Genomic DNA, 24428 nt, shown 5'->3' on the forward strand with positions numbered 1-24428 from the left:
TAACAACATTTTTGCTGTTTAATTTAATAGGTATCTATTATCCCCAAACAATACAAGTAGATTTATGGAATAGATTTTAGTTTAATGTTTAAGTTATTGAAAGCTTGCAATAGGTTCCGATTTTTATACAATGGCTTAGATTAAATCAAAGTTTAATGCTTGGATAACGACCTTAACATTTTTATTACCATTATTTTTATTCATTTGAAGCATAATAATAATGATCGTACCACATGTACGGAATAAAGACTGTATAAAAATACATATAATTATTTATTTGCCTAGGTAGAGCGTTTCGAACGCAACGTGCATTTACAAACGTTTAAAACGCGCAGACGTAACAACGTTTATTGTTTTACATGAACTGTGTTTTTTTGTGTATTTTCATTTGATAAATTTCATTACATTTTTTTTACTATAGGAAATTAGGGCATTAACTTCACCACTGAAGCCGTGCTACTGCTATATAATGACAATTTTGGTACTGAGCAACTGGGAAGGCGTATGATCGTATGAGTCAATGTTGGCTGATATTTTATGTAACCAATCAAATAATGTTGGCTAGTTATTGAAAAATAAAATCAACCAGATATATATTCAGGCCAATAAAATGAAAAACACTGTATATTATAATACGTAAGACTAATTAAAACATTATCTACTTTTCTTTTTGTTTATAACAATACAAATATTTAAATCTCGTGTTATGAACCATCGGCTCATTCATTGACTAATAGTACAAATAATGGTCGAATTTCGTGTTAACGAGTTATCATAACACACTGACGCCTAATCACCTCAAACAGGGGGAGGGAGTCCAGATTAGTTAATACGATGATTACGGGCAGTCTGTCCCTATGCGTCGTCCGTACGTTGCCCAAATACTGGTGCCGTAATATAAAAGTTTAATGAAAATTACACATACTCACCGTAAGGATCAATTTGAAGCATTGTCGTAAGCTCGGGGAAGCTTTTATGGTGATAATGAAGGTATTTATAAATTATTTGTATTATTATATTTTTTCCCTTTGTTGGCGTTGAGAGATTAACAGCTTATGTGGCACACAAGACAAGGGATTCCGGGAAGTGCTTAATGCGTTAATTAGACTGACTACGTGAACTGGAGTTACTTTATATTTTGACAAAACTGTAATAAATTACCAATTTTGTATTTAAAAATATCATATTTATTATTGATGGGTTATAATATAATAACTAATATTTGTGAAATATGTAATTAATAATGTAAATATTATATATTGATTATTTTTTACAAAGAATAATAAATAGCATGTGTATATTTTATTCGGTACATAGGAGTATACATCTAGAAGAGCTTAATAAGGAAATTATTAGGCTTTATATGAAGGCTAAATATTAAATAGGTAAATTATTAAGTTTCATTTCAAAGTCAAACCTCAATAAAACAAGACACACGGACGAATATATACTTATATATATAGTTTTTAAATAATAATAAGTATTTTATTTAGTAACTAGCTGTCTATCCCGACTTCGTATGGGATTTTTTAATGATTTTATCTTGTGCTATTTTTTATCAATAAGATAAAAAAATGTACAGAGATTAATTTCCGCATATAAACAAAGTAAAAAAAAAGTCGCGTTGTCTCTAATAACTATTGACACAGATAAAATATATTCTGATAAATATTAAAAAAAAAATCCATACTAGAGTTAGGTACACGGAAGTCATTAGATTTAATGAAATGCGGCTTGGTGTTTTATTGCCTAGTAAAAAAAATAGATATGTATCAACGAAGACTAGTAAATTAATTTATTGAAATAATTTATAAATTTTCTAAAAATATATATATATATATATATATATATATTTCTTTTTAAATTTGCGATTTTTTTGAACTGCACATATAAATTAAATTAAAAAACAAAACCTTATCTAAACACCAAATTTGAGCCAATTCGTTAGAATTGCTTCCGAATTAAAAGAAAATATATAGGTATGACATTGCTAATTCAATATTATGACAAAAGATTTTAAGGCATGAGCATTAGTGATAGACGTTATTAATTTTTTTTAAGTAGGTATTGCATGATGGGGTAATACAGGATAGAGAAAAGGCAGGTTTTCCTAAATTAGGTAATTCTTAGTTTGATAATATTTTTGATCACCAACAACATTTTAAGGCGTATCACAATTAAACACCAACGCACAAGAAATTACTGGCAAAGATAGTCTTTTGAAATATATATATATATATATATTTTTTTTTCTAAAGAATAGGAAGGCGGACGAGCGTATGGGCTACATGATGGTAAATGGTCACCAACGCCCATAGACATTGGCATTCTAAGAAACATTAACCATCGCTTACATAGCCAATGCACCACCAACCTTGGGTACTAGGATGTTATGTCCCTTGTGTCTGTAATTACACTGGCTCATTCACTCTTCAAACTGGAACACAAGTACTGCTATTTTGCGGTAGGATATCTGATGAGTAGGTGGTACCTACCCAGACGAGCTTGCACAAAGCCCTACCACCAGTAATATATGGGCTTAAATGTATTTGATTTTACTGCTCAACGAACAATAAACGTCCGGTAAAAGTAGTACTATAAGTATATAAGTACTAGTAGATTCTTCCCCGATAAATATAGTGCGAAGTTTAAAAGAAATATATAATTTAATTTTGAACTAATTTAACAAATAACCACTATGTATAAAACTTCATAATTAATGGGATTTAATTCATATAAAATCATTCATAAACCAACTTATGGGATAAGTTTTTTCTTAAATTAAAGACTTCCGAGTTCAGCAAAAACCATCCAAACTTACTTCCATTTATTTATACTCATACTCCTTTTATTCTCATTACCAATGAACTATGCAAATTAAATTAGATTAACTCGGCCGCTCTGTATGTATGTATTTTTTTATTATTAATGACATATAGCTATATATATACATATTATTCAATAAGCATAAAATATTTACAACTAGCTGTGCCTGCAGCTTCGTCCCTGTAGAATTCGTACGTACACACGCGCGCGCGTAACTATAAAGCAGCTCGATAGAACTTTTTTCTGGCTTGTTTTACAAATCCATTATTTCAGACTTAAAACGCCTTATTACTAAAATTGAAATACCATATATACGAGTATAATTTCTATACTATACTACTATAATGGTAAAAGAATCATTAAAATCGGTTCAGCAGTTGTAATGTTTATCGATTACCAACAAACAAATCTTCCATCTTTATAAAATTAAATTATTTATTGGCTAAACAAATTGACTTTAAAATGAAATATAACTGTTTGTCGATTCGATTGACTCTTAAAAATCATGCGAACAAAGAACGGTAAACTGTAAAAATCTCAAAGGCTACTTAACAAAACAAGAATCTTTGGCTTACAGGGAATGAACTTTCAAGGTTCATGATTGGCCATATTGAATTTATACTATCTTCCGTATTTTTGTGAATTATACTATATGCAGATCGGTTGCTTATTATTCCGCATTAATTTGTTGCTTATGCTAATGCCTTAAACTTTAAATATATATCATTTATATTAAATTCAAAGCAATTAGAGATGTTTCTTATTTAATGGGTAAGTTATTGGTAAACTTCAATTTATTTAAAATTTAAAGACCTATCAAATTCTCTACTTATTGTATACACCTGTATTTTTATTAGGAGTCTACGACTTGTTTAATGATTATTTAGTTTATCTTAAGCGTTAGTGTTGTAGTAACACATCAGTTAATTAAATATTTTAGAGTCGTAAAGTATCTGTGAAGGAACACTTGAAGCTCAACAACACTTTGGTGTGCAAATTTCACTTTTACAATTGTACATTAATTTGTTATTTTCAATTGTTTCTTCGGCCGAGATGGTATGAATGTTTGTAGAAATACCTTGCAGTACTTATTATTAATCTCGTCCGACGTAGTCGTTATCGGAAATGCAATAGAATACCGGACGACGATAACTGTATACTTATCCGATTAAGTCCGGAAGTTCTGTTATTTCTAGTTCATCTGAACGATCATAATGAGTCCTGTAACGTAATAGAATTAAAACTCATAGATATTATCACGAAGCATAAAATATTAAGAGAAGTTGATATAGTTATTTTTGATTATTATATACCGTAACAGCCTGTGAATGTCCCACTGCTGGGCTAAAGGCCTCTCCTCTTTTTGAGGAGAAGGTTTGGAGCTTATTCCACCACGCTGCTCCAATGCGGGTTGGTAGAATTCACATGTGGCAGAATTTCAGTGAAATTAGACACATCCAGGTTTCCTCACGGTGTTTTCCTTCACCGTAAAGCACGAGATGAGTTATAATCACAAATTAAGCACATGAAAATTCAGTGGTGCTTGCCCGGGTTTGAACCCACGATCATCGGTTAAGATTCACGCGTTCTTACCACAGGGCAATCTCGGCTTTTTTATATTATTATATGTACATATATATATATAAATATTCTTTATTCAATGGTATCTATTTGAGGAATATCGTAATCGATATTTGTAAATACGATGATAATTACGATGGCCGATTGGTTATGTTTTACATATAACATGTTTTGAATAAATCTTTATAGGGTTTTTAGTCGGTCTTTGTTTCATAAAATGTTTTTTAAATAACTTATCGTAAAAATAGAAAAAAGTTAGCATCCGTTTAATATTAATTACCTTCTTTTCAGGGCTTATTATCGATCATTTTACTGACTCTCGTCTGTGTCTCAGTAATGGCATTGCCACAGATGTCAGATATTCAGCTAGAGAAAATTCTAACTGACCGAGGAACTATGCAGCGGCACATTAAATGTGCGCTAGGGGAGGGGCCATGTGACCCCGTGGGCATAAGACTCAGAAGTACGTACTATTTAAAACTATTCTTAATATTTACTATGTATTTTCAGGCATACAAACGAAGCGTTTTTTATTTTGCTTTGATAATTTTTAGTAAAATTTATAATAAGGCTATATTAATTACTTATATTTTCCTATTGAACATTTCATTAATACTTTATAAAAAAAGTAATTCATAATATAATAATTAAGTAATATTTTTCGTAATTAACGCAAACAAATCTTTAGAATTTTTATTTTATTTTATCTTCATACATATGCAAATCTATCGCAATAATTTACTCACAGAATTAAGAAGACAAAACTAGAAATTATTATTGTGTATAAAACTTTTTTCGATCCATTTCAGTTCTACTTCAGCAAACAGTACTTTTTATAGTTTTATTTATTTAAAAAAATATTTTAGTACCTAGTGTTAATAGTACCTGTGTCATAAATATGGTATTAGTTGTCACCTTCGTCCGTAGACACTGGCATTAAAAAAGAACAAACCATTTCTTATAATGTTAATGCACCGCCAACCACGGGGTCGAACACGCGATGTCCCTTTTGTTTCTGCAATTACTCACTTTGCAAACCTCAACGCCTTACGCCGCAATAAAGGGTCTTAATGTTTAGCGGTTTAGTAGAATAATTGATGTGTGGGAGTTATTCACCCAGACAGGCGCCGGTCCGTGCAGACAAAGCTCTAATATTGACTCTGATAATTTTAGTATTTCATCAAACCGCAATATGATATTCAGAAGTAGTAAAGTAATAAATATAAGTGTGATACTTTTACGAAATTTTTGGCAGTTTTATAAAAACCCAATTTATTTTACCTATGGAATAAAAAAGCTATTTACGTTTACTTATACGTGTGTACGTATTTGTAACAATACATAGATTATTTTACACAATAATTAACTGATATAAATATATATATATATAATTATGTGTAGTATTTTAAGTCTATATCCTAGAGAAAGTATAGTATGCACGCTGTTTTGATAACGTTATATAATTATATATATTAGTATAACTTATATTTTTATTCTTGTTCACCTTTACATCAAAACACTAGGTAACGACAATTACTTTTTCAGCATTAGCCCCCCTAGTGTTGCGTGGCTCATGTCGTCAATGTTCTCCGCAAGAAACGCGTCAGATTCGTCGCACACTTGCATACGTCCAGAGAAACTATCCGTGGGAATGGGCAAAAATTGTTCGTCAATATGGCTGAGAGAAAAAATATCAATAATAACACCAAGAACATTATAACTTACAATTACTATACATTAAAATAAATATTTGTTATTATAAACATTCGTATGGACGATATTATAACGAAACCATAGAAATGGTTTTTTTATACGAAGGATAATGTATTTAATTTACCAATTAAATACGAAACAATTGTTTGATTATAATAATACATTCGCAGTTATTAAAATATATTTAGATTGTTTTGAATATAATTAATATATAATCAATTAATGTTAGTTCAGTTAAAGACACTTATTTGCACTTTATTGTCCTAATTAACGAGTAAACAATTTATAATATATGGTCTCAATAACAAAATAAAATAAACTACGAACATTATTTAACACAGATACTTTAGTAAATTTTGTGTTTTGTTTATTAATACCGGAAACACGATAAAATTGGACTTATGTATTTTAAAACTTTGACCTAAATTATAGGTTACAATATTAAGGAGTTATTTAGGTTGTCTATTTATCTATAATTTTGTTTATATAATAAAATGTTGTGCCGGATGGTCTGTTTTTATACTATTTAGTCATTTTTCTGTCACGTAACGAACGCATAGTTATATAGGTACAGTTCATTTCCAGAGAATTTACGCAAATGAATATCAAAATATTACAATTTTAAACTTATATTGATTTATTAAATTTGAAGTTGTTGTTTTATTTTTATCGTTGCACGGGGTCTAAATTAAAAAGATGATTAGGTGTGCATGCAACTTTTTGATAAGTTATAATTTTTTTAACGTTTTTCAATTTTCCTATGTTTAAGACTTTATTATTCATATGATTATATATCTGACTAATAATACACAATTAATTTCTTATTATTTAGTACATTAGAATATCTCTCTTAGGTATTATTATTTACATATATATAGTTTTAAATATATTAAATAACCAAAAGACACCTTGATGTAAAGTTATCGTAGATTTGTTTTTACAAATTCTATGTGATTGAACTGTACATATACAAATTGGCAAGGAAAGAGGGGGTCTTGTTAAGTAAGCGGTTACGGCATTACCTTCGAAGCATTCTCTCTACGACCGCGCGCTCGCTGCAACGCACCCAGTTTGCATTTGCACGCGAACCGTGAAACAGTTTAGAAATCACTCGTTAAATCCGGGTCATTTGGGACTCACGGAAAGTAAAAGTGTACCAAGTTATACCAGAACGAATAAGGATGCAGGTAAGAATATTATTTTATGATTTCATAATAACGTCAATTTTCCTGTTCGCATCACGTTGTAAAGCTTTCGTCGAATGTAGATTGTTGAACTCGTGAAGGGTGCAATTTTTTACTTGCTTGATTCACTTTTATTATTTGATATTATTTAACTTATGCTGTTCTATTTTGAAATATGAACAAATGATAAAAGTTTAATTACAGTATACGTTTTTTATTATATATTTTTTTAAATATATACATGGAATGATTTTCAATAATTGAAGCTCAGTTTTCAAGCATTATTATATTATATAATTAAAAGTTGTAGACACATGATACATTATCAAGATGAATAAATATAGCATGTTCTCATATTAAAGACATCAACGAACCCAAACCATATTTTTTTATCTTTCTATATCTATTAAATTTTGGGATAAAATACAAACCTCATTCTACAATTTTTTATTTGTATATAAATAGGTGAAGGACAATTACGATGAGATAAGAAATTAATACTTGCAATTTTTTAATCTGTTTGAACTTGACGATAATTATCCTCGTTTTTGGTTTACTTTAAGTATTACACGGTCATCCTTGTGTACCTCGTGTGTCATGACTCAAACAATATTATACAAGGTTATTCCAGCAAATCTATTCTCTAAAGAATGAAACTCAATGATCGTAAAATGTTAAAAATCGATTTACGGTGATAGGCTATTTGTTAAGCGTTTGTACATCAAATATTATAAATAGTATAGTTTATCGCATATCAAAATTTGATATTTCGCCTAGTTTCAAGTTTAAACGTAGTCGAACTATCGTTTAGACTCGAACCAGTTCCAAAGAAAAAAAAAATATGTGCGACATTTGTTCTTTTATTAAGAATATACCTATACCTACCTACATTATTTACCTACCTTATTTTAAGAAAATCATATTTAATGCAAATTAAGAGTAGGTATTATTTAATTACTTTCAATTATTATTTTCTATTCATTTCTGAAATAAAAAGAAAAGAAAGAGTGTTAAAACTAAGATTATATTACTAAGTAATTATATTATTTTCTAAATCATATTTTTTTTAACAATTATATCATTTAAACATTATTATTTCGTTAAATTACAAAACGATAAAAATTTAATCTTATTACTTAAATATCTATGCGTATTGTTCTCAATGGTACTGTAGAAGAAATAGTTGTAAAACATTATTCTATAAAAGAATATTTCACGTGCTTCATTACGTGCGTCCAAATGCTTAAATTATTAATTAAATTTAATGTTTGTTTTGGTAATAGTGAAATGTTATCTTGTAAAACATTATTTTTTCCAATTTCCAAACAACACCAAAATTTTTTTTTCCTTTCTCCTTTACCTCAGTTAAGATTGGACTTTAAAAATGTATTCTTTTATAAACTACTTTTTAATTTAATTATATCCTTATCAATCAAATATTTTTTCCGTATCAATAAAGTAACTATACCAAATTGATTAATAGAAATAGGACAGTGAGGTTTAAGAACAAGTTATTTATTACGTATGTGGAAACATACATACGTATAAATAGGTAATATATATTTCTAGTACTATTAATGTAGTAACGATTTCTTTAACCAAATTATATAATTATTATATATAATTTCCTACATAATAAGCAATACATTTTAAATATTATAATAATAAATGATTAACAATAACTTAACTTGTACATAACGTACAATATACAGTATCTCTCAATAAGATCATCGATCGTTGCATACATGGCTTTATTATAGTACTATATTACACAAAACACGTTGGAACTCGTTCGTGTTAAAGTTAAATGAGTCAGTAATTACAAACACGAAGCCCAAGTCTCATTCTGCCTTTCTCTTAAAAGTTACGTACATCTTATACTCGTAAGTTATAATTCCCAATCTAAGACTGTGCTAAGACCAAAATTGGTAGATTAAAATAAATAAAGTAACAGCCTTTAAACGTCCCACTGCTGGGCCTTATCTGCTCTGTATTTGTGGAGAAGATTTATAGCTTATTTCGTCACGCACGTCCAATGCGGGTTGGTGTACACATGGGGCAGAATTTGAGTGAACGTTTTCACTATATATATTTTCCTTCAGCGCCGAGCACGAGATGAATTATAAACATAAATTAAGCACATGAAAAACTAGTATTACAATTGGGTTATCTCGATTCTACTAACAAAACAAAACTATTTCAAAAATATTATTGGAGTTAACAATACATATATATTTCCATCCACAATATATATATTAAATAAAGGTGCAAAGATTTTATTTCCCTCTTTTATAAGTCGACCGAAGGGCTCATAACCAAACTAAATTTTCGATCTTAAATCAAAAGAGAAGTAATTAAACACTTAGCAACAAACAAATAGCAAGGTATTAGGAAATGCCTTCACCTGTAAGCGCCTTACAGTTAAATTTATATAAATTCATGTCTACTCCTTCATATGTTTTACAAGCGTTACAGCGTTAGCTATAAGTAAAGTTAAACTGCAACTACATACATGAAATATATAATACTCTATTAAGAGAGGTAGTAATTTTACTAAGACGAAATCGACTTGTAAAATAACTTCTTCGACATTGGTTGTAAAAGTCTTACGTAATAAAATATAATTTGTAGTTGTATATTTTTATATTTAAGATGAGAATGAGTAATCACAACTCATTGCCGTAGCAAGCAGGTAAGCAAACATTCCGCTATGTTTAAAACATAAATTTAAATTAAATATAGCTTTCGACGTACTATTTTTTATAAATATTCCGTATAAAACCAAATTATTGCACAGTCAAAACTTCGGTTAAACTTTAAGCTTTAAAAGAGTAAAGCTTTGCTGGTGACGCACAAAAAGAAAAATAGCAAATTTTGTGTTGTTAACACACTAATGACAAAAGATTTTGTAAGTATCCTACCTGTCGACAAAAAATTGTGTCCTGTTGTGTAACTGCTTGTGATATTTTGATGAATACAGAAATTGCCAACTAATTGATTGTAAATGATTAGTGTCAGTACCATGTCGTAAATATGTAAATAGAATATTCTCATGGAACTGGCACATTGGTATGACGCAGTGTAGCAATGCCTTTAAATATTAAAAATATAAATGATATATAGTGGAAAACCCCTTTGAAACAATATGATGTATACAAAATACTTATTTTCGACCACAGTAAACAAAAACAAGCTATTGACAATTCGTACTATCGTATTATTTAAAAAGAAAGTATCAGTGATGGATCGATCAATTTTTCCAGGACGCCTCCTTGTTTCAAGGGCAACCTGGACTCCAGAGTGTTCTAAGCAGGTTTTAAGTTTATAGAGGCGGAAAAATTCATTGTATTTTGATGATTGCCTCATTTTTAAATTTGTTCCAACAACACTACTGTGATAAAATTACGTAAATGTTTCGTAACAATTTAAAGTTTCTAATAGTTAGGTCGTTATTAGCTTAACGTAATACAGATTGATTGTAGTGATTTTATGGTTAATGATTAATTAACAAAATTGAATTCATATTATTTTATTCATATATATACCTTATATATTGACAGAAGGTTAGGTGCCGGAAGGCTATGAGTATAAGTTGTGATTATGCCAGATGCCCTTATAGTATAAAAAAATAAATAAAGAGTATTAATAAATAATTGAGACGAAGATTCAGTATGATTTTAATAAACTTTTGTTGCCCTAGTTCTTAACAAAATAAAATGGCGACCCTGGTTAAACTGAAACTCGTTCGTTATTTAACTAAACTCATATACAAGAGACAGTTCATTGTTAATAGTATAAAATCATTAAACTAAATCGATAGCTATGCGTATGATAGCTACGAGTATCATAATCGATTGTTGAAGATTGGTTAATAATTAAATTCCTGAGCACGTTCCGCTATGGTGTCAGTGTTATTTAAAATCGCGTGTCACATATGACTTACAGCGAGCATTCAGAGTTTCTTAACAACACAGTCATGTCATTTACTCGTATTTAATCAGCAAGGTCGTCAAAGAAAAAACATGTTTTTTCAAATAAATAAACATTGATGCCACTTTATACAGTTCAACATTAATAATATCTTGATTATTTCTTTTTACACATTTGTTTGTATATGGACTTGTTTTTTTACCTTAATAAAACATACAAGTAATTTTTTAAGTGACTTGTTTGGTTGAAGACGACCCTTGTCCGGTTGCGATATATTTATCGTTTATGTGTATTTTTGGAATCGAGTTACATGGCAAATATTTAATAAATATGCCTCAAATTAAATACACAGGCAGTAAAAAACAAGTTATATAAAAATAACAATAATATTATCCATATTCAGAATTCAACGAGCTTAAGTGCCTTGATATGCTTCTATTAGTGCTTCTGTTAGTTTTTCCTATTCAATAACCAGGAACAATAAAATAATATACTTTATTTTACAGCTTATGTACATTCTGGTGCTATGTGCTATGGTGTCGGTGTGTGCTACCCAGAGCCAGAGGCCACAAGTATCAGACACAGCTCTAGAAGATGCCCTTAATGATAAGCGTTTTATTCAGAGACAACTCAAATGTGCTCTCGGAGAGGCACCGTGTGATCCAATTGGAAAACGATTGAAAAGTAAGTTGTTTTATAATAGTGCATTTTTCTCACGATTTACATAACCGATTGAGGTTCTGATGTGCATGTTGAAGAAGAGAAAACATTTAAGTTTAGGATTTGGTTATGAAATATATGGTATAATAAATGATAATATGATATTTCGAACACAATTTTAGCAGAAAAGAAGAGAAGGCCTAAAATGAGATTCAAAATTCAACAGACTGTTTGATTAAAGTGTCATTTAAATTAAATATCGTTTGTACGGCCAATCTGATAACACATAGTTTACACAAAATTCAAATCTCAATGTAATTGTGTCTTATAAAAGCGGCTCTCGTTATCTTGGATAAAATGCAATTCTCAAAAAAAATCTTTTTTTTTGAAATTTGTATTACTATAGGAAGGAAATTTTCTCCCTTTGTCAATTACTTACAGGATAAAATAAAATTGCGAAGACTTATAAAATTTATTTTCTAATCTTTTCATGGTCCGTTGATATCTAATTTTGGTTAAGAAGTAGGTCGATTAGAAAAAGCGTGATCAATCGATTTTAATGACAAATGAGTCTTATTCATTCATTCGTCGTTTTATTTATATTGCTAAATGAATTCAAAGTTTTTATTTTAATTTGAAAATTTAATCAATTAGCTATAAATAACCTTTTGTTATTCTATTGCTTAAAATTACAGATTTTTTATCCGATTAACGGTCAAAGCTAAACCTGATACAATTTAACATTTTTTTCCAGCTCTTGCACCATTAGTTCTAAGAGGAGCCTGCCCACAATGCTCACCACAAGAAACCAAACAAATTCAACGCACTCTATCCTACGTGCAAAGAAATTTTCCACAACAATGGGCAAAGATAGTTCGCCAGTACTCCGGTTAAGCAGTAATATATCAGATGTGAAGGCTATATTACTAAAAGCAATAAATAAACATAAGTGAAACGCCAAAAATGGATGTTACATTATTTCACAATTTATGGTGTTTAAGGGTTTTTACACGTAATACCTTTATTTTTAATAAGTATCCACACCATCACTGACGATGAGTTTAATTTCAAATGTTAAATGCTTTACTGGTAAACTTATTAATGATTATATATATGCATGTGTGTACGTACCTAGTAATAACGACTTTAAGTAATGCAAGCCGCACATTGCTTTGTTGAAATGAACTCATATACCTATCATGTTTTTTTGTTTATTCATTTTAATCCTTTAATTTTCAAGGATATCAAGAAATTTATGTCATAAAAAATCATATTTCAAAGAATATTTTTTGTAAATTTACGTAATGTTAGTTAAAAAGTGGGTCTTGATATTGTAAATATTTTCTAAAAAAAATAAGGTATTTAATGAACTTATTTCTAAGTAAATATTTTATGAAATAATGTATTACTAGATTATTTTAATCTAAGGTGTTGTTTGTTCGCCCTTAAAGGGTTCCCAATATTAAAGTGTCTTATCTCTATAAAAGAAAATACCAGATGCAGATATATATTTATTTCGATACATGAATCAGTCACAATTAATTCATTAAATAGAAAATAGATTTAGTTGTGTGAAAAGATAATGTATTTGTTATAGTCGTGAATGCATTCTGTTATGTTTCCTGTTTTTTAATACTATAGAGCTGAAACCGTAACTAAAATTATCAACAATAAAATACTATTAAAGAAACGTGTGTATTTTTTATTCATTTTGCATCATCTATTAAAAGCTATTTTAAAACGTTATTAATAATTATATATCGTTAAAAAACGTTTATATATCTATTAAGTCGTTGGTATTAAGTATTTGATAAAAACGAGCAGTTTTCTTTAGTTTTCCGTTAAACATTTTACTTGACAGAAATTGAAACGCATTATGAACTTTGTCGATTCATGTAGTAATATATTCGAGTGAATATCTCAACGAAAGACTATCTTATCCTAAGGCTGAGACAACGGGTAGGGCAATACGTAAGATTTTTCAAAACCTTTTGGCTTCTAAATTTTAATTTGGGACATTGGAGCCATTTTGGGAGGTCCGGCTGTAACGGTAGTAATAAAAAAGCAGAACATTACTTTATTGTATAAATGGACACTACACATATTATAATGGCAATTTAACGAAATAATTCGATCAGAATCAATTTTCCTTATGGTAATTTAAAATAGAAAATATATCGAGAAATAATTTTGCAAAATAGTATTTAGAAATATTTAAACGTTGGGATATTTTCAAAGAAAATAATGGATGAGTGCATCTCACCCAAATATAAAATTCAATAAGCGCCGAGACTCCAGAGTCTGTCTGGCCAAAGCCCAGCATCGTTTTGTAAGAGAAATAAGATATGTACAAAATTATATACACAAGTGCTATTGAAAAATAAAGTGCACAAAGTTAAGAGCTATTTGTTATACAGACACAGAGTACCAATGGTTTAACTAGATGAATAAAGGCCTAGACGCGATAGTGTATTGAGAAAAAAATCGAAGGTTCTACGAGCCCTTACTTTCATATTTTTCTTCATGATGGGAATTAAAAACGTAAAGAAACTGGTATTGCTATAAAGGAAATATAATATTCACATAAATTTAGAGGTCCTGGTGCATCGTATCATCTTGCCATATATATACAGGGTTACAGGGTAATATGTCACGATCCTTTTAAAGGGTTATAGTTCAGGACAATAGCTATCAAATGACCCCCAAAATGCTTATGCAAAAGTGTATCGTTTTCGAGTTATTAATTTTTTAATATTTTTTTTATTTAAAGGATGTTTAAGATTCTAAAATTCAATAAAAAAAAAATCAACGTATTTTCCCTATTTTTTTTTGTATTTCTTGCTAGGGTACATCCTAGTTAATAATAACCAGTTATAAAACAAAAACAATCTTCAAGCATTTTTAAATTACAGATCCAAAACTGTACAACTTTTCGATTTTTAATTTTGATTCTTTAAGTTACTCGCAATTTTTTTGTAAAAAATCACTATGGCTGTATCTCTAGGATAATTTTAAATAAAAATAATCATTAAACATGGATGATGACAGTGATCTATTGATAGCAGCTTGTGGAATTATTATCGCTGGTTCCCTTCAAAGGGAAAGGAGCTGTTGGATTAGACCTAGTTTATTGAATCGCAATTATTACAGTAATAGTGAAAGATTAAGAGATTTGAAGGCAGAAGCTTGATTGTACAGAATCTCTTACATTTTATAGTGCATTCACTTTAAGCAATATAATGTCTCTTGACTTTGTCTCCTTTGAGAATGTATGCCGTGGCTGGAACCGGTTAGGTGAAAATCATAAATTATTACATAATATAAAAATTAATGTATAAGTGAAAAACATATTAATAATTATTTATTAATTTTTGCTCAACTATCAATTTATAATTATTGTTTTCTTACTTTAATTTTTTGTGATCATACTCATAATACAAAAAAAATAAATTTTTGGGTCTGGTAACATTGCCATAAATTGGTTATTTCATATTGGTAGCTGCTGACGCTGTACTCCTATGTATTTCCGGCAGACCAAATTCGTAACTTTTATATAATATTAAGTATTATTTTGTTGTGTTAAATTTGAATTAATATTAGTTTTTTTATAATTATAATTATTCATTTTTATTCTTGTCAGAAAAGATACATGTAATTGTATTTAGTACAAGAATCAGTGCTACCACCTGTAGTGCCGTATGAAATTATTTCGTACGCAGTCGGTGAATTTATTTACAAGTACTATTTTGCAACTACTTTGACAATTATAGAATACAATCTGCCGAACTTAATTTCTGAAATTGACTAAACAAAGTGAAGTGACAAAGTTGAAAAGCTATTTCTTTGTTGTTGGTATGTTATGGTAACAGGTCCTTTCGACCTATAGTAACTATAGAATAAAATATGGTCGTGCGTGTTGCCTAAACAGATAGTAGTGATGTGTGAACAGACTGAAATTAACTATTTAGACGGAGATATAGTATGGGTGAAGCTAGGCTCATGTTTCTGGCCCGGAGAGGTGGTGGGCTTTGAGAAGCTACCACCCGATCTTCTACCATCATTTCGAAAGCCACCTATTGCTGTTGTCAAGTTCTTTCAAGAAGATACCTAGTAAGTTTACAAAATATAACCTATGCAAGCTTAATATTATTTCGTATAATGTATACATTATTGTTTAACATAGTGCTTGTCTTTGTACACTTTTATTTACATATTATTATGTTTTTTTTTTGCTCTCCGTTAAATGTAATTCTACCATTTAAATGTAACAAGAACATATTTTTATTTATTAGTAGAAATAGAATGAATATTTACATTTAAAATGATTTTATAAAATTCTTTGCTATTGCTTAACTTTGTGACCAATACTATTAAAACCATATGTAAACTTATAACAAAAGTATTACTGATGATCTAATTTTTGTGTTTCAGTGAGTATGTCAAAAGTCTTAGCAGTATTTTTAAATATAACTGCAGTCGCAAAAATGAATTCATCAATAAAGGATTATGTAAGTTCCTGACATAATAGCTGAAATTTTTATGCATTTAATGGCTTATGTTAATCTTTTACTCAATGTTGTACATGTTTATAAATTTTTCAGATATGTATCGAACAAAACATGGACATATGGAGAAGTTTCCAGAAGATGTAATACGAGCTGAAACTGCAGTTGGAGGTGACATAAGAATTCTCACACGAGATGAGTTTCAAGAAACAAAGAAAGAAAGTTATGCAGGTCTTTTTGGGGAGCCATCAAAGAAATCACCTGGCTCCATTAAAAAAGGTTATTCAAATCTAAATCAATTCAAATGGCGATTTCACTTAAAACAACCAGAAAGAAACTCATTAGTTACTCAAAAAAAAAAAAATTATCTAGAATACATACAATTACTTTTTACATGAGATAATGATTATTGAATATCTTTCATAACTTATGTGTTTAACATTATGTTATACATACAAAAGACAAAATCAAGGATTCAAATGCTGCAATTATTCGAAGTAAATTCATAACAAATAACATAAATAATTATTATATAAAATACAATACTTTCTTATTGTTCTTTTTAATCAATTTAAGAATATAGAGTAGTTGAGTATTAGTTTAAGTATGATATTAAATTTATGAACCATTATATATATATTTCACAGTACAGTAACAGCCTGTAAATGTCCCGCTAAGGCCTCCTCTCCCTTTTTGAGGAGAAGGTTTGGAGCTTATTCCACCACGCTGCTCCAATGCGGATTGGTGGAATACACATGTGGCAGAATTTCGATGAAATTAGACACATGCAGGTTTCCTTACGATGTTTTCCTTCACCGAAAAGCATGAGATGAATTACAACAGAAATTAAGCACATGAAAATTCAGAGGTGCTTGCCCGGGTTTGAACCCACGTTCATCGGTTAAGATTCACACGCATTCTTACCACTGGGCCATCTTGACTTTATTATATATATTTCAATTATTATAATTTTTTTATTTTTTTGAAAATATTGGTTACTAGTTTTTTCCTAGTTTTTTCATAAAATATTCTGGAATCAAGTTATGTAAATACCCAGTTTATAAATAATATGTATTCAAAAATTTATAAACCATTGCTCTGGTGCTGCGTGAAAGAAGGCTATACCAACATATTTTATGATCCATTTTAAAATTGTAAGTTTAACCTTATACTGCTTTGCAAATACTGTATTAGCAGATGTAATACTCCAAAGTCAAATGTAGAAATTCCTAAAATAATTAGAAAAGTCATATCTAAAAAATACTTTATTAATACTTGTTGTACTTGTGGAAAAAACTTTTCTAAGAGCGTACACTACCCAATATTTGGATTAATTGTATTATTCATGAATACATATATATTTTTTATTTATATGGTACAATTTATTTACTTAAGTTTAAGCTTTTTTTATGGTAACAAATAATGATTTCTGGATGGAAAAGAATAGGTACAACAAAAAAGAAATAATAGAAATTTGTTATAAGATTTCTATATCTTCACATCATCTAACATCACTATTTACTTTATAGGTAAAAGCGGAAAGGGGAGGCTTGCAGATTCATCAAAGTTGTCAACACCTATTAGAAAGGTAAAAACTAATCTTTTGCTTAATGTTACTTAAGTTAATTCTGAAGTTTTTTAAAATTATGTTTCTCTATTTCTTTTCAGTTTAAAGAAAAAACAAATTACAAGGTACACATCTTGCTTCAAGGTTCGAAAACTCTTATTCAACCTAATGAGAATGTCTCAACACCTTCCACTAGCCGAGCTGGCTCCGAACCTTTAGAGATGGCTGAAAAAACAGAAGAAAATAAAAATGAAATGACAGAAAAACAACAGAATGTTTCTACACTTAGCACACCAACTATGTCTAGTTCAGGGATATATGCATGTCATGCGTGTCAATTTACAACTACACGTCTAAATGTTTTAATTTTACATAACAAAAGTCATAGTGTTACATTTCCTTCATATACACCATCTCCAGTTAGAAAGAAACATACAAAACAATCAAATTCAACACCTCTTACAAGCAAAACGCATAGACAAAAAAAGCAACGGCAAGAGAAATCAGAAAAGGTATCGAAAAAATCCTTAAGTAATAAACGTGCTGCAGAGGCTGGATCTACTCCTGATGCAAAGAAACTTAAGACTGATGAGGAAATTAAGAGCAGTCTTCTAGCTGATTGGGATGATGGTGATGACGATTCTACTGATGAATCTGCTATGGTAACTGCAGGATCTCCTGAAGTTCCTATAGCAGCAGAATCTCCAGCAGTACCAACACCTGCAGAATTACCAAGTGCTCAAGTCCCTGTAGAAATAGTGTTACCAACCGAGAAGAAGTCTGATGATGTATCTGGATCAGAAAAACCAGAATCATCAAGTGATTCAAAGTATGAGTTCTGTGAAGATGAAGACTGGCCAATTGAAGCTGATATTGGCAGAAAAATACCTCGTATAAAAAATCCATCGAAACGAAAGGGGGAAACTAAAAGTGTTAGTGTTGATGAAGATGAAATGGCAAGAGAAGTTGCTGAATTACTTAATAAAACAACTCTTCCAGAGCTACCATCAGCGCCTGAGCCTTTAAAGGTCGAGGAAAATTTTCCGGAACCTTCGATCGTCAAATCCCCAGATAAAAAACAAGAGAGTTTACAAGAAGAAAAAACGCAAGAAAAAAAAAATTTAAGTGATCCATTACCACCGAAAACAATATTTAAAACTAAGACTTTTTTTCGGAGTCGACACTCTAGAAGTCAAGATGCAATAGGTAAATATGTAGCAGAACAACTAAATGCTGCTGACAGAATGGATATTACAGATAACGAAATAAACGGTGTTGAAGTAATTTCCTCTCCTGAAATAAGAATTTCACCTTCAGTAGAACATGTTAAAGTTGCTCGCCTAGCCCCAAAAATACAACTTAAAAAAATGAAAGCTGAGGCAGCACAATTACGAGAATTAGAAAAGTGTAATGCGGAAAAAACAAAAGATGACTTAATTTCTACGTTTACCTTGACTGATTTTTCAGAAAATATGACTGCCAATGTTACAGAACGTAGTGTTGAGAACCCTAATTCTGAAAATTATAACAATACCGATGTCAACTGCAGCAGTAAACATGTTGAAAGAATTGAAAAAGATTCTACAAATCCAGATCCTGACTCCATAAATGAGATAAATAAATCAGAAGATATAATAATCGATCAAAAAACTAATGAAGATCTCAATAAAGAAATTAAAAACGACTCAAAAGATACTTTGCTAGAAAACATATTGAATAATTCACACAAGAAGGATATTGAACCAATTATAAAGTTTCCAGATAGTGATCTTCAAAAACCTTATGAACCTTTTATGAATGAATCTACTGCATCTGCTGTTGATGCATTATTAAGTGTTTCTCGAGAAGCTGATAGAGTAACTAAGGTAATAAGTGATGATCCCCCTGAAGATTTATTTGAAGATGATATAAAAGACAATAATATTTCTAATAACGTAAATGGCTACAAAGAAATAGACTACAAAGGCAAAGAAATAGATGAACGCCAGGAAGAAACATATAAATCATCTAATAAAGAAGATGAAAAACATGAAATTGGAAATATAAACATTCAGGCCCAACAAGAAAATGTTGATATTTTATCAAAAAGTAGTCCAGATGATATTAATATTTTGGAACCTTCAAATAGTAAGGTCGAAAAAAGTATTACTAAAGAAGTTGACATTAGTGAATTATTATCCAACCATGATTGCAGCTCAAAAGTGGAATTAAATGAAACAAGTAATAATTTTCCCATTGATAGTACTCCATCTGAATCAGATTTACAAGTAGCAGAAGCTCTAATAAATTTACCAACAACAACTTTGAATAAAGTGCAAGTTAAAAGTCATAATGAAGGTGGCACCCTAGATATACCATCAGAAGATATCCTCATTCACAATAAAGAAGACTTAAACTTACAGAAAGATGATACTGATGCTAAAGTTGATATAAGTAATTCTGTTAATATTGCAGTTTCACCAGATGTTCTTGTTGCTTCGAATAATGAAAATATTAATTCACGTTTTGAGACAGAACAAGAAAAATGTGAAAACTTAAATGCAGCTCAATCATTAGTTCAGATGTCAGAAACAATTGACCATAATATAAAAATTCCTGACATAGATTTGCCAAATAAAGTAAGTGTGAAAGTCAAAGAAAACGAAATAAAAGCAAGTTCCTTAAATGAAGAACAAAAGAATTCAACAAGTGATTGCAAAATAGATCTTGTGACAGTTTGTAAAACTCCAGAGTTAGAAAACAATTCATCAAAGTTGTTAAAAATCTTAGAGGAACCACGCTTACCTAAATTAACTCCAGCCAAAAAAACCATTACAAAACAAATTATTGTTCCCGGAAAAGAAAAAATTTTAAATTTCGATGTTGGAAAGTCGCCTATAAAATCCAAACCAGAATCTCCTAAACAAAAAATCATTATACGTCGTACTACACCTAATAAAAACCTATTAAATAATATCACTGAAGTTACTACACCTGATAAAATTATATTATCTCGTTCTAACAAGACCTCACAGGATGGATCTTCTGTCCAAACATATACAATTCAAACAACAACAGATTCACAATCCGTTACAGATACGAATACCATTATTATTCAACCGAAAATTCGTAAAATAACGAAGCCGATATCTAAACTGCAGAAAATAAAACCACATAAAACTTCACTTGTAAATGAAAATAAAACAGTTCAAACTAAGAGCAAGGAAGAGGCTTTGTTTGATATAAATTCAATGCCTATAGTCATTTCTGATGATATTTTAACTCCAGAAAATATCGAGAAAATGCCAATAGTGATGACAGATGGTAACATAATCACAAATTCTAGTAACCCGCCTAAACTTGTAAAGACGAAGCAAACAGTGGTTGAAAATGAGAAAATTCCCATGAATAGTACATTGACTTCAAAAGCTGAAATGAAAACTTTACTGTTGAATCCAAATAATGAAGTTTCTAAAGTTACAACCCCTAATATCCTTTCTAAATCATCAAAATTACGGGGTGCCAAGCCCATGTTAGTTATTGATAAAACAACAGGTAAACAAAAAATTATTATGACAAAATCTGAACCTACAATAAAAGAAATTAAACAACCTCAAACATTGATACAGTCAGTCCCTCAAAATACCCCAAAAACAGAAAAGTTTATAATTTTGCCAACGCCGAGTTCACCTCGTCCGAATAGAACTCAAAAAATTGTAATTGACCCACAAACTGGAAAAGCTCACGTTCTTGTCGGAAAAGGACCAGACACCCCCTCAACTGCAGCTGAAAATAAACCTGTTTCTGCAAAACTTGTACCATCTATTTCAGGCGCTAATACTCCTGGAAATACTGTAATGATTATAACAAATGCTGAAGGAGCTCAATCAAGAATAGTTCTAACTCCAGAACATGAAAAAATTTTATTTCCCAACAAGCAACCTAATTTATCACAACTTAAAACTTTTACACATCGTATTACGTCAAATTCTGGATCAGTTCAAAAAACTTTAGTTTCTACAGGGGCATCTACCAAAACTCAAACTCGAATTGTGCCGAAACAAAAAAGCGCTATCATTACTTCTAAAGGACAACTAATAGTAGGAGGGCGTATAGCTACAACATCACAAAACATAGCTCCTCTTCCAGAAATAAGGCCAGCGCCTAAACGAGTATTAACAACAGAACCCAAAAAACTTGTTCAAGCTATACAAAAGAATTCATCAGAACCTTTAATATTTTTAAAACAAAAGTCTGGTGCAGTAATGCAGTTAACTGCAGCACAATTTGAACATTTACAAAGAACAGGACAAATAATACAGAAAACACCAACACCTTCTCAGGAAAATAAAATAATAGTTCAAAAATCTATTACTATATCTCCTACAGAAACAGTCGTTCCGACGTTACAAAAGCAGAGAGTGAGAAAGCAAATCAGCGAATCACCAACTCCAACAAAAAAAATAAAGCATGAGATAGCAATTGCGCCTGCACCAATTTCATCAATGCCAGCACTCGCTCCGTTTTCTAATACAAGTGCACCTCCTCAGGTTCCTAATGTTTCTAGTACAACAAACAATGCATCCGCCTCCAACTTCGCCGATTTAGATAATTTTGAAGAACTCTTACCATCGACAGCAATTGCAAGACAAGAATCATTGTTAGCACAACCAGAAATTTCTACACAACCTTCTCCTGCTCCTCTTTCAGATGGACAACTGCTGGCAGTACCTGGAGAACATTTTGGAGGACCTACAGGATCGTTTTATCTTTGTGTAGAGGAAAATGGAACATTTACAGTTATAGACAATCGGCCATTAGTTCTTGAAAATAGTCAGCTCGTACCGATGGCTGAACCATTACCAGTAATTGCTCCCCAACCAGAACGTAGGGACATTTTAGAAGCGGCTTTGGCCAATAGTGACGTTTTTCACGCTGAAACTACACGGGATGATGCACCAGACTTTAGAGACCTAAATGCTAATGTTTCTGTTCATTGTCGCGTGTCGGAAACTAGCACAACACTCAACCAACCAATTATGACACCTGTGGAAGTTCCAACAAAAGGTGACAGTGAACCAACAGTGCCTACTAATTTAGAAGATGGGTTAGCTGTTATTGGTGTTACTCCTCATACAGTACCAACGTCTTTGGAATTACCGATTACAGTTACTGATCCTCGGATAGCGCCGAAGACTACAGATCCATTGAGCAATAACAATTATGGAACATCGTTATTAACATCACCAAATACAGAAATTACATTTACAACAGCAGAGGAGGCAGATGTCCCCGTGGTGGGTCCAATTTCTATGCCCCTACTTACAGACGAAGAGGCTGGCGGAAAATCGATGCCAATTTTAACAGATGATGTTGCTGACAGAACGGTTTCATCGGTAGAATCTACTATAGATTCGCCCTCATCAATTGATGTGCGAGAGTCTGAGAACGAGGACAGCGGACAGTGGTCTCGGCGACTACTCACGCCTTGTTCTGATACGTCTGAAACTTCTGCTGAAATACCTTTACAACCTAACATGCAATTATCTGTAAGTGATTTATCAGAAAACAGCTAAGTATCTTATTGCAAAAAGTTATTTTTTTTTAAATAATATTTCACGATAAATATTTATTAGTAATTTACCCATTTATGATAACTGTTAAAAAACGTGCAATAGTTTAAGTTTTGACAGTTATGTTAGCAATAGGTTTGAAAATTGTACTTTATGTACACAAATTTATTGTGATTTATTATTTTTTATTTAAAATATTAAAAGTTACTGAAAGCTAATAGAAATTTTACTGACGTTCAGAACGTACGTGTGTAGGTGACATTGTAAATAATAGAGTGTGAACTGAACTTCTAAGGATGCTGTGCTGAACTATATCTGAATTTTTCATTCAAACAAATATCATAATATGCAATACTGCATAGCAAATAGGATAAGGATTATGATTGTAAATTTAAATTTAATTATGTATTGTTGGATCCGATGTGTATTATATTAAAAGTTAGGTATATTATAATATTTTTATAACCTTTAGTAATCTTTTGAATAAAATATTAATTAGGTACAATTCACAAAATTTGTATATTGATTAATTCGTGCTATTTGATTTATCTATGAGCAATTTATGTTATTTTCGGTTTATGGAAACCGTCAATCATAAGCATTAGTTCTCCGCCTTTTGGTGGCAAGCTAAGTGTAAAATGAATGTAATAGTATATCTAAGAGTTAAAGTTAAGTACAATACTTGTTAAATAACTTTCATGTTTATGTCAAAGGCACATATTTGTTTGTTTGAGTGATCTATGTCAGATTCTAGATCAAACTATAAAAATGGAGTCTAGTAATATAATTTTGTGTAGTCTAAGGTTTTAATAAATAAACTTTATTCAAAATTTTCTTTTATTTTAATAATGATCTTAAAAGCAGATCTTTAAATAATTGTTCATTAAAAAAATCTACGTAAAATGTATTA

At 30.3% G+C, this 24428-nt stretch overlaps 2 protein-coding genes across 2 annotated transcripts; both read left to right on the forward strand.

Annotated features, from left to right (window-relative positions):
* Positions 1-855: 855 nt before the first annotated feature.
* LOC126773156 (ejaculatory bulb-specific protein 3-like) lies at positions 856-13563 on the forward strand. Its single transcript, XM_050493793.1, has 5 exons — positions 856-990; positions 4699-4870; positions 5953-6071; positions 11741-11918; positions 12649-13563. The coding sequence occupies exons 1-5, from the start codon at positions 976-978 to the stop codon at positions 12786-12788; spliced, it is 624 nt and encodes a 207-aa protein (XP_050349750.1). The 5' UTR covers positions 856-975; the 3' UTR covers positions 12789-13563.
* Positions 13564-15543: 1980 nt separating this feature from the next.
* Positions 15544-24351, forward strand: LOC126773140 (uncharacterized). Its single transcript, XM_050493770.1, has 5 exons — positions 15544-16004; positions 16326-16402; positions 16496-16678; positions 17929-17987; positions 18068-24351. Exons 1-5 carry the CDS (start codon positions 15832-15834, stop codon positions 23519-23521), a joined length of 5946 nt encoding a protein of 1981 aa, XP_050349727.1. The 5' UTR covers positions 15544-15831; the 3' UTR covers positions 23522-24351.
* The last annotated feature ends 77 nt before the right edge of the window (positions 24352-24428 follow it).

The sequence above is a fragment of the Nymphalis io genome, chromosome 14 (genome assembly GCF_905147045.1).
Source record: "Nymphalis io chromosome 14, ilAglIoxx1.1, whole genome shotgun sequence".
Lineage (NCBI taxonomy): Eukaryota > Metazoa > Arthropoda > Insecta > Lepidoptera > Nymphalidae > Nymphalis > Nymphalis io.

Bases quoted from the DNA above. Each gene is read 5' to 3' on its own strand.
- LOC126773156 (XM_050493793.1), top strand. The intron at 6,072-11,740 runs GTTCGTCAATAT...TTTATTTTACAG, and splicing joins CGTGGGAATGGGCAAAAATT to CTTATGTACATTCTGGTGCT. The intron at 11,919-12,648 runs GTAAGTTGTTTT...ATTTTTTTCCAG, and splicing joins AATTGGAAAACGATTGAAAA to CTCTTGCACCATTAGTTCTA.
- LOC126773140 (XM_050493770.1), top strand. From the start codon at position 15,832: ATGTGTGAACAGACTGAAATTAACTATTTAGACGGAGATATAGTATGG. The intron at 16,679-17,928 runs GTTATTCAAATC...TTTACTTTATAG, and splicing joins ACCTGGCTCCATTAAAAAAG to GTAAAAGCGGAAAGGGGAGG. The intron at 17,988-18,067 runs GTAAAAACTAAT...ATTTCTTTTCAG, and splicing joins TGTCAACACCTATTAGAAAG to TTTAAAGAAAAAACAAATTA.